The sequence below is a fragment of the Heliconius melpomene genome, chromosome 21 (assembly GCF_056956725.1).
Source record: "Heliconius melpomene rosina isolate 202511_hmr_F chromosome 21, ASM5695672v1, whole genome shotgun sequence".
Lineage (NCBI taxonomy): Eukaryota > Metazoa > Arthropoda > Insecta > Lepidoptera > Nymphalidae > Heliconius > Heliconius melpomene.
In genome coordinates, this window is record NC_140409.1 from 13,211,503 (window position 1) to 13,229,498 (window position 17,996).

The 17,996-nt window shown below is 32.7% G+C and overlaps 1 protein-coding gene across 2 annotated transcripts; it reads left to right on the forward strand.

Moving 5' to 3' along the window:
* The first annotated feature begins 1,733 nt into the window (after positions 1 to 1,733).
* Positions 1,734 to 17,243, forward strand: LOC146527344 (serine/threonine-protein kinase polo-like). 2 transcript variants are annotated; one of them, XM_085206833.1, is made up of 11 exons: positions 1,734 to 2,117; positions 10,434 to 10,542; positions 10,958 to 11,182; positions 11,398 to 11,602; positions 12,057 to 12,249; positions 13,240 to 13,466; positions 13,985 to 14,112; positions 14,498 to 14,679; positions 14,857 to 14,990; positions 15,903 to 16,015; positions 16,163 to 17,243. In XM_085206833.1, the coding sequence occupies exons 2-11, from the start codon at positions 10,444 to 10,446 to the stop codon at positions 16,346 to 16,348; spliced, it is 1,692 nt and encodes a 563-aa protein (XP_085062959.1). In that variant the 5' UTR covers positions 1,734 to 2,117; positions 10,434 to 10,443; the 3' UTR covers positions 16,349 to 17,243. The 2 variants fall into 2 exon arrangements, with proteins under 2 accessions (XP_085062959.1, XP_085062960.1); XM_085206834.1 differs by having other exon boundaries at positions 13,240 to 13,460.
* The last annotated feature ends 753 nt before the right edge of the window (positions 17,244 to 17,996 follow it).

Consider the following 17,996-nt stretch of genomic DNA (forward strand, 5'->3'; position numbering starts at 1 on the left):
GACATAATTTTTGGTTTGGAACCGGGTATTTTGTGAGTATTTCCTGCGGCATGTAAGCAAAAGCTTAGTAGTGATTATATTTAGTAAGTTGTCATAATATGTTTGTATAGATGGATCTTTTTGTAAATCTAGACGATAGTGAGATTTGTAAGACATGAGACTCTCTTTATATTTTTTTATCTCATATTTTTTAAGGCGGCACATTGACTTTTGTATTGATTTCGACTCTTTTTTACGTATTTTAACTTTATTGTACTTTATTGTACCTCTAACTGCCCTGTGGTAAGTTGGGTAATTTATATTCAGAACTTCTACATTTTCAAATATTTGTGGTATGTTTGATAGTATGTAGTCGATTTTGTTTTTGTATTTGCCATCTGGTGATTGCCAGGTCCATTTTTTATTAGTTTTTTTCTTAAAATAAGTATTTAAAATTTTAAGTTTGTTGTCAACGGCAAAATCTACCAATCTCTGTCCTCTTGTGTTTCTTGTTCCATATCCAAATGGTTTTGTGATTAGATATTCTTCTTGCTTGGGATGTCCTATTTTAGCGTTTAGGCTCCCATAATTATTATAATAATATTACATAATTATTACATAATTTAAATAATAATACATCCAAATGATTTTGAAAGAGACATAATTATTCTGGCTGGCTTATAATAAAAATCGATTTAAAGCCAAATTTTAAATTTCTCGCAAATTGTGTTTTTGGTGGGCATACATTAGATGGCAGTAGCATCGTTTTGTCACCAATTTTTTTGTATGAAGTGAACATTCTTTTGTATGAAGTATATTTATATGTATATACTGCATATGTTACACAGAAAACATTTATATATGTCATTTGGTTTGTTATAGTGTTGCAAAACTATCGATATCTTTTTAAACTAAAAAAGCCCATGCGATCGATACAACGATCGGTTGTATCGATTTTATCGATACTATCGATTCTATCGATAGTTATACAATCAATACAATCAATCAGGGATACAATACAATCGGCTAAGTGCAATACTATCGATACTATTGAATGCCTAGGAAACAATAGTATCGATAGAATCTAGAAGAAAGACTATGGATTGTATGCTAATTCGCAATCGTATTGAGTATGATTCTTAAGCATAGTACCAAGATGTAATGAAAAGAACAAAAAACATTCTTGTTACATTTCTTTTGTTTGATATTTCGCTGAAAAGAAGAAATACTTAATGTGGAGTATCAAGGTGAGTAACTATGTACTAAATTTTATTCCTATTTTTCTAACAACCGAGACTAAAATAGAAATAAGGAAGATACTTCAACTAAGATGTTTCTAATACTATGGTGATTGATTACTACACATGACAATAGTAAACAATACTATCGCCACTTAGCATGCGATCGATAGTTCACAACAATTTATAGAATCGATACTATCGATATCTTCGATACTATCGTTTCCTAGAAATTCAATAGTATCGATACTATCGACAGTATCCATACCTTTCTGACCGGGATATACGACAATATCGATAGTTTTGCAAGTGTCCGATAGTATTGCATCCTTTTGAACTATCAATAATTTCGATACTTAAGATTCAAAATATTTAAGATCGATTTCGTATATATTTAAGATCTTAAATATAATTATAACAATATTAATTCTTTGTTTTCTTCAAAACTTGTCATTACAACTATTTATTATAAAAAAGCGATAATTTGACATATCCGCAACATTGCGGGAGCGGCCATTTTGTAATCTAGTGCGGCGTGAATGTTGAATAGCGTTGCCTTGTGTGTGAATAAAGGACTCGTGCTCAACACCTCGTCCTCACAATGGCCACAGAAGTTATAAACACTGTGCCGGAGAAAACGGAGAAAGAGAAGGAATCGAAGGAGGAAGCGCCAGACAATGAGCAGACAAAAGAGGAGCCACCGGCATCCGAAAAAACCGAGGTGAAGGTGCCGGAGGAGAAAAAAGTAGAGCCGGCCCCGCCCAAGCCGAATGTCCACAAGATTAATTTCGAAAAAGACGTACATTTTACCAGTTCTCGAGAACTCCTTTGTTGCCGTCGACTTCGCCGTACTGCTTGAAGGTGGAGACATGGCTGCGGCTCGCCGGCATCAAGTATGAGGTAAGGTCGCTTTATATGGATTAACCCCTTTATAACATTTATTTAATTCTTATATTCGCAATTTTTTTTAAGAAAATAAAAAAAAATGTGTACTGGTAGCTTCTTTGGGCTCTAAAAAACAAAAAAAAAATAAATAAAAAAATCATAATATGGAAATTTCGGAAAAACACGATGTACTATATTATACATTGCTACATGTACAGTGATTATCGCATTTCTAAGAATGTATATTATACTATACATTGCGATGCTTGGGGAGATATTATTGGTAGCTTTTAAGATATACTAAAAGATTATTGTAAATAACATGATTTTAAATAAAAACAACTATATTGGTGAAGTAAAAATGTTTAATTAAAAAAATATTTCTCAAACAAAGTTTTTTGTTTCAAAATAATAATTCAGAGAGTAGAAATAATAATTTGGAGTACCACCGCAAGCAATAGGATTGCTTGCGGTGTTACTCCAAAAAACACTTTCGATTCTTCACACAACAAAGGTGAACCTTACATTTTATGCACATGGTACGTGCCTGGTCATCTTTGCAGTACTTGCACATTTGATATGCGGTTATTTGCGGCCAATGGTAATATTTGTCATAGCGAATATCATCGCATGGTCATTAAGATACCGGTTTTTTATTTTTGCTTGGCGGGAAATCGTGTAAATTTTTCACTGAAATGTTTCGACTTAATAGTCGTATATAAAGCTAAAACTATTTTACTTCCAACACCCATAGTCTCTTCTTCTTCTTCTTCAGTAATAATGCCCGTAAAAGTGTCATCTCTTATGTAGAGCAAGAAGTCATATATGATGTCACACACCGGCTCTAATTTCATTCTTGAAACTCCATTTACAAGGCTTATTTGGTTTATATTGACGTCGATTTTCTGTTTTCTTCATTCTTTCGTGTAATGAATGAATGAATGAGGTGAAAGAGGCACTGCGGTGGTATCGGCATAAATATCAGCTGCATACTTTCCTATCTCATAATCAGAAATTTGTAGGAGGTTTAACCTTTCGAAATTTGAATTTATCGATGGCGCTGGAGAACTTTCTGTTGATCCAATCATTCCAACTTCATCACTGTTACTAGCTCCGTCACTTATGACAAAGTCTGTATTCTCTTTAGGCACTAAGAAGAAAATGCGCCTAGCTCTATCACCCGTAGAGTCTAAAACCAAAGCAAAAGAAACATGCAAAAAACATGTATTATAAAAACTTGTATTATAAATAGGTAAATAATGAATGTAATATTATTTGTTCCTTTATATAGTTAGGTAGTCATGCAGTAATAATAATAGTGGTATTTTTTATGGGAATCGAACCCACAACTTTGTGTGTAGCTTTCTAGAACCACTATATCGAGGCGGCAGTCAAACATCAGTACAATTGTCTTTTAAATTATAATAAAATTGGTTTAGTGTATAAGACAGACATACTTGAAATCTACATTTTATAGTAAAGTTCCAAAAAATATTGATCTGTGAAGTTGGCAATGTATATTATTCTATACACCACCAACGAAAGGTAAACGCACGCAACGAAAGGTAAACGTGCAACTGCGGCAATGTATAGTATAATAATCGTTATTAATAAACACGACAAAAACATACTAATTCACATAGCGACAACAGCATATATATCAAAATGTGTAAGAACATACCTTTAGGCATGTGTATTTTATAATAAACATACATATTTAGGAGTACAAACGTAAAAATAAAATAAAACTTACCTTAGATAAATCTGAGCAGCGCATCTTGACGGTTATTTTTGACAATTTTTTTAAAACTATCATAGATAAACTACTATTTTTATTTTTGAAGTATAAATAAATGTCTAAAATTATCATATGTTTAATAAAACTAAGTTAAAAATTATTTTATAGCGATCGTACATTTTCATAAAGTTGTATGTATAGTATACTCTGCAAAATGAAAATATGGGTTAACCAGCTTTCGATTCGATCGATCGATTGATCATATGAAATTATCATTAATGTTCATATTTATTACGTTTATTTAATTTCACTTAATTGTATTTGCACACAGGTTTGTTTTTTTAATTTTTTTTAACTGATGTAAGTAGACTGCTGCGCGCCGCAGCGAAATCCGGCATTGCGAAAATTAAAATGTCACCTATTTAATGAAAATAAAAAAGTCTACATATATAATAATAATAATAAAACAAAGAAGCTAAAATATTAAATTTCAATAAATAATAAAAGCTCAATAATAATTATTAATAATATTTCTATAATGAATTCAACGCATGCGCCGTATGCTCCCTATTTAAGATCTTTGTCATGATTGTACTGGTAGGTGCAATCACGGTCTATCCCATAAGGATTCTATTCATGATGCGAGGCCGTTAGCAATCGGCATTGTATTGTTTAAATAAACTAATTATTAATTAATTAATGATATTTTAAATATTTTTTGAAAGTATTCACTTTTACAGAACCTTCTGTGATGTAAAATGAATAATAATATTGACTAATTGCACAAAAGTAGTAGTTCCTTCTGCGTACCATTTTATATGCGGGATACAGAGATGAGAGATGAGGCTAAAGAAAAAAAGACGAAATCTTAAAAAAAATGGACAATAAAAAACAGCCGAACCATTAATAAATACATCAATAACTTCCTGTACAGATCCAAAGATAACAACATATTGAAACGCAGTAGATAGGGCGGATTCACACTATACTGACAACTATAGTTCGTTCTCAATCCGATATCGGTTGGTAAAAATATTCTTATATGAGAAATAATCAGAGCATTCATATATTTCCTGTCAAGTTCCAGTCCATTAACACATATATTTTTTTTCTCCTACTATCTCTTACCAAGTACGAACCGCGACCGGCACTACAGTGTGAACACCCCCTTATTACAAACTAGTTGCATATTTAAAACGCGTCGCTTCAGATATGGTCCCACCTCAAATATTTGTCGTACCTACTCGTAATATAAACAACTAGCGGACCCGGACGCGGCTACGCCTGCTTGAAATATAAGAATATAATTTCTATACTAATATAATTTCAATCTAGATGAAATGCTAAAAGTGACTATTATATTTATTTTCATAAGGATGAATATCAAAATGACGCGGTAACGAACGCGGTCGCGTAGCGACGACGGTTGTTATTAACATGGCAGAATAAATTGCATGTCAAATTAGAAAGTATTTTAATTTATTAGTATATACGTGTAATGTAATATTATATAGCCTATAGCACTTCTGAAGAATGCAGCTTTCATCCAAAACAAAAACAAAGTACATCGATCCAGTAGATCCAGAGATCTTAGCGTTCAAACAAACAAACAAACAAACTCTTCCGCTTTATTATATTAGTATAGATAGCGCAGGAAGCTACTTGCTAGTGTATAATCATCTTTTGTTTATTGTTTATTTATATTTCTGGAGATATGTGCGCTTATTTTTATATCAAAAGCTTGTTAAATTTGTTTCATAATTATTATGCTTATTTCTGTATTAATACAGAAATAGCTTTCATTTTCATAATAAAAATAATTTGCTTTGATTATAAAAAGGAAAAATACCTTTTCACGGTCTCGTAATCTTCATTATACTTCGAAGATATTAATGTTATGCCTCGAGAATTGGGTGGTGGCTGGTCTTCTAACATAAAGCTGTCCCTGCATACTACGCTATAACAATAATAATTACCCTGAGTGGGGACCGAAACAATAACCATCGCGTTTACAGTCAGACGCTCTCCCACTAAGCCACGACGGTGTTTTCTTTTATTTTTTTTAGCTTCACGCTACACAGCTGAGTAGGCAGAGGGAAGGTATTTGGGAAGGCAATTTCAGAACACTTTGTTTGGTCGCCAGATGTTGATCATTCTCTTATTATTTAAAACCTACTGAGCTTAAAACTGTAAATTAACGAAAAGTTTATTTTAAGCCGTCGTAGCGCAGCGGCACAGCGCGTGGTTGTGGTGTCGATTCCCACTCGGGGGACTGCATTAGTTAATTTTCCCCGCTTCGGTAATAAGACGATCCGCGGCACTAAGTGTCTTAAAGCTATCTTCCTTCTCCTTACTCTATGACTCATAATGAGCATCTCTGCTCTTTCGTGTTAACGCCGCTTTATATCTTATCAAACCGGTTGACTTAAAAAAGATTTTTTTATCTTCAGATAAGAATCGTACCCACACTGATCGACTCTACGTTCGCTATAACTTATATTCTAGAAAATTATAATAAACATTACCATTAAAAGCAGAGAAAACGCTAGTTTCTCAAAGACATGCAATTAAAAGTGAAATATATTCGTTCGAGACTTGACCAAGATCCAGTTACTGAGGCCTAATTACTCGAACGCTACGCTCTTGGAGCTTATCCGCTACGTCATGGACCCCAAGACTACCTCGAATGAATGTGTTACGTATGCGTCAGACCGCGTTAAGCCGCACTTTCACCGCAACCCCAGCATCTTCATTTCCGTGACGTGAAGCTCCTCAGCGTGCAGAGATAGTGCTGGCCAACATTCGCTGCCGTATAATAGAACCAGCCAGATGATGCTCAACCCTATATCAGCCCCTTGCGCTTGGATGGCATTCTGCGGTCGCAGACCACACCAGTAACCTCCCACCATTTTGGCCTGCGCTTATCCAGCCATGGACATCGTGATCGATGCCTCCAGACTCATGCATAACGGACCTTGAAACTTAGACTTGAAACTTTTCCAACTTAACGGCAGGCTCAGGACCTATAAGGACAGTGCTCGAGTCCGGGCTCCTTCAGGCTATGTATTCGGTCTTCGACACATTTTGTTTAAGACCGCCGTTCTCAAGGGCACCCTTCCAGAGGTTCACTTTACGCTCCAGCATCATTTGGTTCTCTTCAATGAGTGCAATATCATCGGCATACATCATCAGCCATGGAGGCTAGTCCTGGATGGGAGCCGTGACAGTACACTACATTAAATAAGAACAAACTAAGAGCCGAGGCTTGGTGAACCCCCTACTGTGATCTAAAGGGTTTGGTGTCGCCAACAGCAGTCCTAACCACCGCGAATCGCAAAACGGGATCTTGGTACATATCTCTGATAATCTCAATATAGGCCTCAGGGATCCCTTTGGATCTCTCCTCTCCAGAGCTCTCCTTTTTTTTACCTGTATGTCTCCATCAAAGTTCTGAGTAGTTTCTCCATTAAAGTACTGATTAAGTTTGTGGTAACGCCCAAGCCAAACCAAGTGTTGTTGGAAAAAATTCAAGCTTTATGGTATTGATGCTACAATAAAAATAATCAGCTAAAGACTTTGTGTTGTGCCATGAAACCGAGCAGGATAGAACTGTTTTTTTGACAAAGTAATATCAAAACTTCAATATCTTAAAATACAATGCTCGCTATTACATTATGTACGTGAAAAAAAAAATTAAAAATATATCTATATATTATTTATTAAACGAAACTAAATTCGTAGTGAAACGCCAGCTACAGAAGAGCGCGAAATGCGCGTGAATGAAGACGAACTGAGCGAGCTAGTTCTGTCAGACCTGTGACGTCACGCGGGTTACGGCCCGACGGAATCTCGCGTCGCGCGCTTACTTTAAAGGACAATATCTCAAAAACTAATAGACGTATCAAAATAATTCTTCCACACGTATTTTTCGTTTTTAAAAGACAATACGATGAGCTAGAATTTAAATTTAGTGTTTATTCTCCATTATTTAAAGCGAAGAAAATTGTTAAGTAATTTTTGGTAATGAACGAATTCTACAAATATTTTTCAACTTTCTCATTGTAATGATAATCATAATATCTGAATTGATACCCAAATTGTGGTATATTGTGGCTCTTGAATTTGTTACCCACATTGTGGTATTCAAAAAAAAGTTTTTTTCACTAAGTCCAATGGCGTCCCACAGCCGCCATATTTATTATTTTTTATCGTCATCTATCTAAGAACACTTGGGCTGCTGCAATGTATGTAAATCCGTTCAGCGATTCTAAAGATATGAGGTAATAAAAAATATTATATACATACATACATATGTACAAGATACGCGCGAAAACATAACCCTTCCACCCTTAGCAGTCGGGAATAAAAGTGTGTTACATTTTGATGGTATAATTTTAAGAATATTCAGCACCTTTTCCTCTTGCTATCAAAACGTAGCAAGCTTTTATTATTTATTAATTTGTTATATTTCTTATTTGAGTTAATTTATTTTATTTTTTTTTTTTTTTTTATTTTATTTTTTCATTTCAGTTTATAGACATTTATTCTCAATAAGACCTAAGCCACTTACTTGAGAACGATACTTTAACACAATAGTTAAGTTGTCGTTGTCAATTGTTACACTTACATTTACAAATGTAGCTTATAATAATTTAAGATTCAGTTGCTGTGACAAAAATAGTAAATTTTGTACTTACTTAACACATTGTTAATAATTATCGCGAACATATTTAGTCAATTAAAATTTAAATGTGTTAAATGAGATAACATTTTTTATTACTAATGGTACTTTATTGTAAAATTGCGCTCCTTCGAAAGTTATCATTTTTTTACCCGCAATTGGTCCTTGTTCCGGGCAGCACCAATAAACTAGCTCGGCATTCACGAACTGAGCGTCCACTAACATCTTGTATTTTAGTAAAGGATATATTACTATGTACGGTTTTATTAAGTATTTTTCGTATATAGATACAGATGTTGTAGACGTGCAGTTGGCGAATTGTCATTATTTTTGTGTTTTCATAAATTTTTGTTGTTGATGCTAATCGTGGATAATTAAATATCAGTTTAATGCATTTGTTTTGAGCTCTTTGTATGTTTGATAATTTAGTTTTGGCGGCACTACCCCAAACCTCAACCAGATACAGCAAATGGGGCTTGACTAGCGTATTATAAATGACGTAGCGCATTTTACACGGTATACACCTTACAATGTTACATAGTCATCCCAGGAGCGCCAAGAGTTTGTTTAATATGTGATTAAAATGTGCGTTCCAAGACAATCCATAATTATTCCGAGGTATTTTTCACTGGTTCTTTGCTCAATTGGGAGATTATTAATAACGAACGGTTTGTGTAAGGAAATAGGCTTATTTTTAGCTTTAAAAATTATGTAACATGTTTTGGAGATATTTATAATTAGAAGATTGTATTGGAACCACGTATATAGCTTGTTTAAGTCTTCTTGACCTTGTGCAATGATAGTGGCCATAGATGATCCAAAATAAAATAGACAGGTGTCATCGGCATATAGAGTGAGATGCCCATTTAACCCAATTTCGGTGATATTATTTATATAGATTAAAAAGAGCAGTGGGTGGGCCCCCATTGAGCCTTGTGGAACTCTTTAATTTACATGAACAATACTAGTTTGATATTTGTTATTGCCCATTTTCATCACTTGAAATCTATTATCTAAAAAAGACTTAAACATATTTAAGGCAATTCCAGTAATTTTTAAAGTTTCTAATTTTTTTATAAGAAGGGTATGGCTGACTGTATCGAAAGCTTTTTTTATATCAATAAATATCCCCAAGACATACTAATATAATAACATTTTATTAACATTTTTTATTCTTTTTAATTAATTTCATTTTATACAAAAGAACTGTTCATCAGCTATATTGCCAGCTGCGGTGTTGACTCGTAAAATTGAGGCTTTCTGCTTGCAAAATCAATTTGGCATTTTATTTCTTTTTATTACCAAATAAGAGAAAAAAAATACCAATATATAATTACAGTTAAGATCACTTTGTAAATTTGTTCTATTTTTCTTTATTGTCTATTGCGCAAAAACAAAATATTTACTATACATATTACATACCGTTCTGTAAGTTATAAAACAACTTGGAATTCACGTATACTTTAGATTTACTTATTTTTTTATGAACAGTTAGTACATTTACAAATATAAATTTAAAGATATGATAATTAATCTGAAATGGTACTGTATAATATACTAAATAATGATTTTATGTATTAAACCTGTTTTAGTTTTGTTAATGATAATAAAGTTTACAGATGTTTTTAAGCGTTTATTTAAATATTTAACTGTTATTTTATAACCACGAAATGTTATTATCTGTGTTGTGGCATACTATTCTATGGTCAAAGTTCTTAAATAATATTTACAAAATAGCAACATTTTTACGAGAAACAATTTCTATTGGGCGAAATAACATACCGTTAAATATAGCTTAACATATTCAAACGTTTTGCCGTTTGATTTGCTTGAAATCTTTGAGAATCGTTAATCGTTTATGCTTTTGTTTGTAATTGTTAATTGTTATATTTTATATTATTTACATTTTAAGCTAACTCAAAATGACGTCCATTAAAGAAGATGAAAAGGAAGAAATTCCTGAGATTATACACAATCCAAAAACAAACAGCAATTATCAAAGATTAAGGTTCTTCGGAAAGGTTGGTTAAAGTTTTTAATATCAGCCTATAAAATGAATATATTATGCAATTAGTTTTATTGCAAATGAAATGGTTTTTCGACATAAAGGTCTCTAAAATATTAAGATTGATTCTTTCATAAGTATTAACGGCTTCATGTGTTGCAGTTTTAGTAATACACTTTAATTAATTTTAATTATTCTCAAGCATAATTTTTGTTATATCCATCCTTCCATCAGCCTTTTAACGTCCACTGCTGGACATAGGCTTCCCCTTATTCTCGCCACTCCGTCCGGTCCTGCGCCCCTTGAATCCAGCGGATTGCCGCTGTCTTTGTAAGGTCGTCGAGTAATCGAGTAATCTATTTTGCTAAATATATAATAGGTCATAAATTAGTATATCCTTAATATGTTTTTAACCAAACTTGAAATTTAAGGGTGGTTTTGCAAAGTGCTACGAAATACAAGACATAGCTACAAAAAAAATTTATGCTGGCAAAATAGTATCGAAACAACGTGTGCTGATACCAAATCTAAAACAAAATTTAGTACAAGAAGTTGTTATTCACCGATCCCTGGTGCACAAACATGTTGTCGGCTTTCACAGCTTTTTTGAAGACTCTTTGAACAATTATATTATATTGGAACTTTGCCAAAGAAGAGTAAGTATTCATATGTTATTATATCTATAGTCCTAAATAAAACATTTATAATTCTAATTATCACTTTTAATTTGATTAATGCGAACAATTATCATACAAATCATAATACAAAAACTGGTTTTTATTTTATTAATTGGTTTCATTGTTACTAATATCTATGACATAGATATTAGTAACATAGATTCTATCTAACACTATTTTTTATGTTATAACAGTCGATGAAAGAGTTGTACAGTCGTAGGAAAGTTATTACAGAGCCTGAAACACGTTTCTGGATGCACCAAATTCTCCTTGGAGTGCAGTACTTGCATAGCAAGAGAATCATACATAGGGATCTCAAGTTAGGAAATCTATTTCTAGATGATGATTTACATGTTAAGATTGGGGACTTTGGCTTAGCAACTAAAATTGAATTTGAAGGTAATAAGAGTTTGATTCAATTACTTAAATTTAAGTAGAATTTGTAGGATAATGTTTTATTGATTTCTTTTAACTTATGTAAATACAACAAGAATATCTGTACCCAGTGGAAGAAGGTTGATAAGCGATTTGCAATCAATAACTTTAGAATTGTTGTCAGGAGTGAATTGTTAAAAATAATAGTCGATTTAGGTAGCAAAACAGATCCATTGATTTACTCATTTGTTCATTCTTAAAATGTATATTTGTCAACATAAGTTGACATAATACCTGCTACATTCAACTTGCATAATTTTTTATTAGACGCACAATAAAAATTTTTTAAGAAATATATAGTGAATCCTAACTTTAAAACATTTATTATTTTACCCAATCAAAGAAAATACAAAATACTAACAAATCTAAAAATCCATTATAATTATTCGTGAAATGTAAAAATTTAATTTATTTACAGGACAGAAAAAGCTGTCTGTATGTGGCACAGCAAATTACATGGCACCAGAAATCTTGACAAAAAAGGGCCACTCATTTGAAGTGGACATCTGGAGCTTGGGTTGCATCATGTACACACTGCTCGTTGGCAAGCCCCCATTTAAGAGTCCAACACTCAAAGACACATATGAAAGGATCAAGCAATGTGAATACAGGTGTGTAAAATACTGTAATAGTTGTTTTATAATTAAATTAACTTAAAAATTGTAATTAATTTAACTTCTCATATGATTTGGAATACTTCAAAAATAAAGCAATAGAATTTAAGTATAAAATTAGAAACCAATAAGTTTTTTTTATTATTTAACTTACATGCTTATTGCATAAAGCAGATTAGTAAAGGGGTATTGGGAACCTATGGTTAAGATACAACATTACCAATTATTATTAATTAATTTCGGAATATTAGCTTATTAAGTGGCAGAACTCAATGCTGCACTTTATCTTATTACGAGAGTAATGAATATACTTAATTCCTCCAAATGAGAATCACACTAACAACTCTCATTTACAGTTAAAGACTGCCATACAGACATTTAATATATAATTTGAGAATTTATATTATGTTAATATAATAATAAATGTAAATATAGAAGGTTAAATTGTTTCAATTTCCCAGTGCGGGGATAAATCTAGCTTTGCATGCATGTTTTGCTGGGCCATGGCAAGCTATTCGTTCTCGATATGCACAGGCTGTTATCAACAACAATACAATCAAACACCGTTACACGTTACAAATGTGCTGTGGTGATGGACATACATACATTTTTTTGTGATGTTAACATGTGTTCATTAATTTTTCCCTTATTTATATATAAACCATTAAATGCATTTGATTCTTTTAAAATTCAGAGCCAATATTATTTGTTTCTTATTGTTATTAATTATTATAAAGTTCAGTTTAAATCTTGTAAAAAAATTACTGTGCTTGTTAGATGACTACACTTTTCGCTGATAATTTTGGTTTTCTTTGTTCAATTAGTGTTTACTATAATATCATATTATGCAATCCTATTGTATATGACAATAATTATTGTCACATCACGTGTTTTTGTACACAGGGCAATAATCATGTGTTTTTTAATTTTAAGTTTTTAATTCTTAATTAGAATAATAAGCACTATATTTTTTTATTGTATGTGCAGAATACCATCAACAGTCTCTAAGCCGGCCAAGACGATGATTTTTCTTCAACTCCAACCAAACCCGATGAGCCGTTCGTCCGTAGACGAGCTGCTCCAGCATGAGTTCTTCACTGCGGGCATCATGCCTGCAGCGTTGCCGCTGTCCTGTCTTACCACAGAGCCTAGGACTGATCAGCTTGAGTGCCCGTCGGTGCATAGACAGCCGCTGCTTGAAATTAATAGTAATAGTTGGTTTATCTTTTTTTGCACTCGAAATATTTACCCTATGGAAATGTTATTATTTCTCTTGCGTTGGCTTTCCATAATTCTTTATGATGGGCATCATGTAATATCTTTGAAATAGCCGAAAAGGGGCTATTTTAATATCTTTAGACCGCCCACACGAAAGGCAAATGCCTTACGGACGAGCGGTACTGTGGGAACCCGCCCCACGAATATGGCCGTTGTGGTACAGCGCCACAGCTTCCAACTGTAAAAGCGACGGTTGTAGGTTCGAGTCCCATTCAGAGGAAGGAGTTAATTATTTTCATCGCAATGTTGAGCTCCACCATTCGACACATGTCTCGCAGTTTAAACACGAAGTAGGGAACGGCGTGTCTTCTTCATACTATATTTTCTCTGTGAAATAGGAAAAATAAAATAGCGTGAAGCTGTAAAATAAATGAATCATTTTTATTTTAAGAATTTAGTTTACATAATTAGTTTACGTCTAGTACAGTTTCTAATATTTGTCTTAAACCAACAGATGCAATGGCGGCGGGTCCATCAGTAAAACGCGCGCCCGCCGCCGAGTTGCGAGCGGTTGAATCCACATCCCGCACACAGAATCTCGTCGCGTTGCGCGATCAGCTATCTGCGTTGCTTATTAATAAGGTAAATTGCAGTATATTTTAGGTATACAGGTGTTACTTACACCACACCGTTTGGGTATTTTCATTAATAATGGTAATTTAATAAAACCTTATTTATCAATTTTATTGTTGCTTGTATATAGTTGTTATTGAGTATAATATTGATGTCGTCAGTTATAATATAAAAGTTCAAGAGCGTCTTCAGAGGCGTTAGGCCAAGAAGAAGAACTATACGCTTATCTTTCTTTCTGTAGTGAGATTACCTTGAGACAATATAGATTTAATTAAAAACATCTGAATATAACTGTCTTTTGGCGAAGGCCTTATATGAAAGTATATATATTTTTTGTATATCTTAAAGCATTAAATATAAAACCTAGAGTAAATATTTTTTAAACAATTTCCAGATTCAATCCCGTAACGAGTCCCTGAAAGATAATATGTGCGATCCCGCCGCTCAGCCGCTAGTATGGGTGAGCAAGTGGGTGGACTACACCGACATGTACGGGTACGGTTACCAGCTGTGCGACGACAGCGTCGGAGTAATGTTCAATGATAAAACGATTATAATAATGCTGTCGAATGGAGTGTAAGTAGTAAATAAATATTAAGTTTTGCCACCGGTTTTACTCACGTGCATTTGCAGTAACGTAACAAATAATAAGTTTTTTTGTTCCTTTTTTATCGACATTGTTTGTTGTTCATACTATTCATTCATTTTTTAACACACTATTGTATTAAAAATTATATTCTTTTATATTTGCAGAAATGTGCATTACATCAACTGCCAGGGCCAGGAGCAGTATATGACAATGAATGAATATCCACAAGAGTTGACCAAGAAGGTGAAGCTTCTGGAAATCTTTGGACGTTATATGACAGAAAATTTAATGAAAGCTGGTTAGTACTCAAATTTATATTAAAATATATGTATATATATAAATATATATATATATATATATATATATATATATAAATATATATATATATATATATATATAATCGAAAGGTCACTCACTCATCATGAAATCTCAGAAACTACAGGTGCTAGGAATCTGAAATTTTGCATAGGACTTACTTATAGGACGTAGGTGCTCGCTAAGACGGGAATTTGCCACATTCGACTTCTAAGGGGTTGTTTTTGGGGTCGAAAGTTTGTATGAAACTTTGTTACTACAAATGCTAGAAGTCACAATTTTTGCATAAACGTCACTAGGACGTAGTCATGGAGACAGAAATTAATAAACGCGGGTGAAACCGCGAGCGGGCTGCTAGTATATATATATATATTAGTAATGGGTTCGACCCCTACTTGGGCAATGAATTTGTTTTAGTTACTTGCTCTGACAAGACAGAGAACACAGTGGCTTGACACTAGAAAAGTGTTATGCTGTTATATATTATTTATGTATTTATATTTTTATTAGGGAAGCAAACAGAATACAAAATACACAAACATTACAAATTTAAAAGATGACACACAATACAATTAAGTTTCCATAAATTTATAGATACAAACAATAAACACAAGATAAAAAATACTATTAAATTACAAGTTACATTAAAAAAAAAATTATTCAATTTATTAATTTCAAATATATATATATATAAGATATTTTGTGCGTGCTGGCTTCTATTAACGGGTGTATTAAATAGTAATGGATTACGCATAAATCTTCGCGGGCATCTGAAATTAATGCAGCTCAAAAGAAACGGGGAGTTCATATGATTTTTAATTATCTTTAATAATAAAAGTTGTATGTATAAACTGTTTATTTTTTTGTATATAAAATATGTTCTTTACTTTACTAGGTGCATCAGTGCAATTGAGAGAGAGTGACGGTTTGTCTCGGGTGCCGCACTTACAGCAGTGGTTCAGGGCCAGATTGTCTATTATTATGTACCTGAGTAATGGAACTTTACAGGTAAACTGACTAATAAACTTATACAATAAAACATTTTTTGTTTGGATTCAATTCAAGACTAATACCGATAACTGATTAATATCAATTTTTATTTTTAATAATATTTTAGAGAATACGAGTTATACAAAAATGTGTTTATATTTTCAGTTTAACTTCCAAGATCACACGAAAATCATTTTATGTCCATTGATGCAAGCCGTTACGTATATTGATGTTGATAACTTCCGAACATTCCGTTTCAAAACAATTGAGAAGTATGGCTGTGATAAAAAATTGTACACCAACTTGACATACGCACTTACGAAAATTAATAGTTTTCTGGTAAATAAATGATGGTAGCTACCTATTATAAATTATGACTGACTCAGCATGTATGAATATGATGAAATGAATTGATTTGCACAAATATAAATAAAAAGCATAATTTTGTCTATTTTGTGCACTCTTATATGTATTCTAATCATTTTGCATTGTATTGGATTCATTACCAACATCTCTATTTAAATCAACCAAATGCACTATATCCTAATGGATGACTCGAGTTCTGTTTGTTACAAAGTCATTCATTTACGTACAATGTCTATCAAATTACATAATAAATTGTACAAAATGTGATGAATATGTGGTACAATTGATTATTAAGAAAGAAGAAATTAAGAACAGACCAATTATGATATGGCTGAAAAAAAATCTGACTGTAATAATATAATGTATAATAATGTCAATATTTGAATAGAATATTTACTTGCAATTAATTATCGTACTTAGAATTTTATATTTCAATATTTTATTTGGTTTCTTGTTTGACCATTGCAAAGAGTAGTTGCAAAGAGTAGTACTATGACTCAGCGGCCAGGTGCTAGCAACTGATTATTTTCTATCTTTTTATTTAGTTTTAGAGATATTTTTAAACATTATTTTCGTGCTTCAGTAGCATCGTTAAATTAGAACAAAAACATAACTGGCATAAAAGATTTTATTCCATTTCTTTTCTTCTGTTACAGCTACATTTTATAATCTATTATTATCTATTATTCTTTTAATCTATTATTATTTAAAAAGTATCTATAATGAAATACTACAATGCAAAATATCTAATCCTATATTTACTAAAAAAATCTTTGTCAGTATTATATATTATAAATTTGATGCTCTTGAAGCACTGCAAAATTTGTAACATTTTACTTATCATTTCATGTGACATTTGGCAATAAAATTTTAATACAAATTCAATTATTTTCAATCATGGTCTTAATCCTTATTGTTATTTTAGATATTTAAAAATGTGGGGTTATACAAATAGAAGAACAAACACTACGTTCCACACTTTTCACCATATTCTGAGGCAGTGGCAGGCACTGCGTGTTGAGTGACGGAAGCCAACGCCGCGATTTGCGTCGACACCAGAGCAAAGAAAAGAAATAAATATTTCATTTCCTCAGAGTCCCGTTTATAGTCACACTCTGTGTACGCCACGACGCCGAAGATGAGATGAGACAGCTTTATATTCGATATGTTGCTTTTGGACACCTTTTACTTGTTTTTAGCTTTGCGCTGTATTTAGCAGCTTCCCGCATTTAGCAGAACACCAGACGAAACCTAGTGCTAAGACACTGCAATCTCTTCCGTTTAATTAATTGGGAGTTTAAAGTATAGCAACACAAAATGGCGCAGCTATAGTCGAATCTGATTGCGGGATCAGTTCATATGTAAGAATACTTCGAATCGCTAGAAAACGAGCCACTTGTAATCAGCAGACCACTGCCTTCGCTAAGCGGAGGCCCCTCAGAGTGCGTAGAGAAAGACGGCGGTGACTCCATTTCCTCCAGAATCACTCAATTTGTATAAAAGTTTTGTTTAAAACATAAAACTAGCGTAAATATTATAAGCTCCATAAAAATTACGAAATATACAAAAAATTGTTACAACATTCAACACTAAAGGTGTACAGCTAAAATATGACTATGTGTTAGCTGTCTCG

Bases quoted from the DNA above. Each gene is read 5' to 3' on its own strand.
- LOC146527344 (XM_085206833.1), top strand. From the start codon at position 10,444: ATGACGTCCATTAAAGAAGATGAAAAGGAAGAAATTCCTGAGATTATA. The intron at 13,467-13,984 runs GTTGGTTTATCT...TTAAACCAACAG, and splicing joins GCTTGAAATTAATAGTAATA to ATGCAATGGCGGCGGGTCCA. The intron at 14,991-15,902 runs GTTAGTACTCAA...TTACTTTACTAG, and splicing joins AGAAAATTTAATGAAAGCTG to GTGCATCAGTGCAATTGAGA.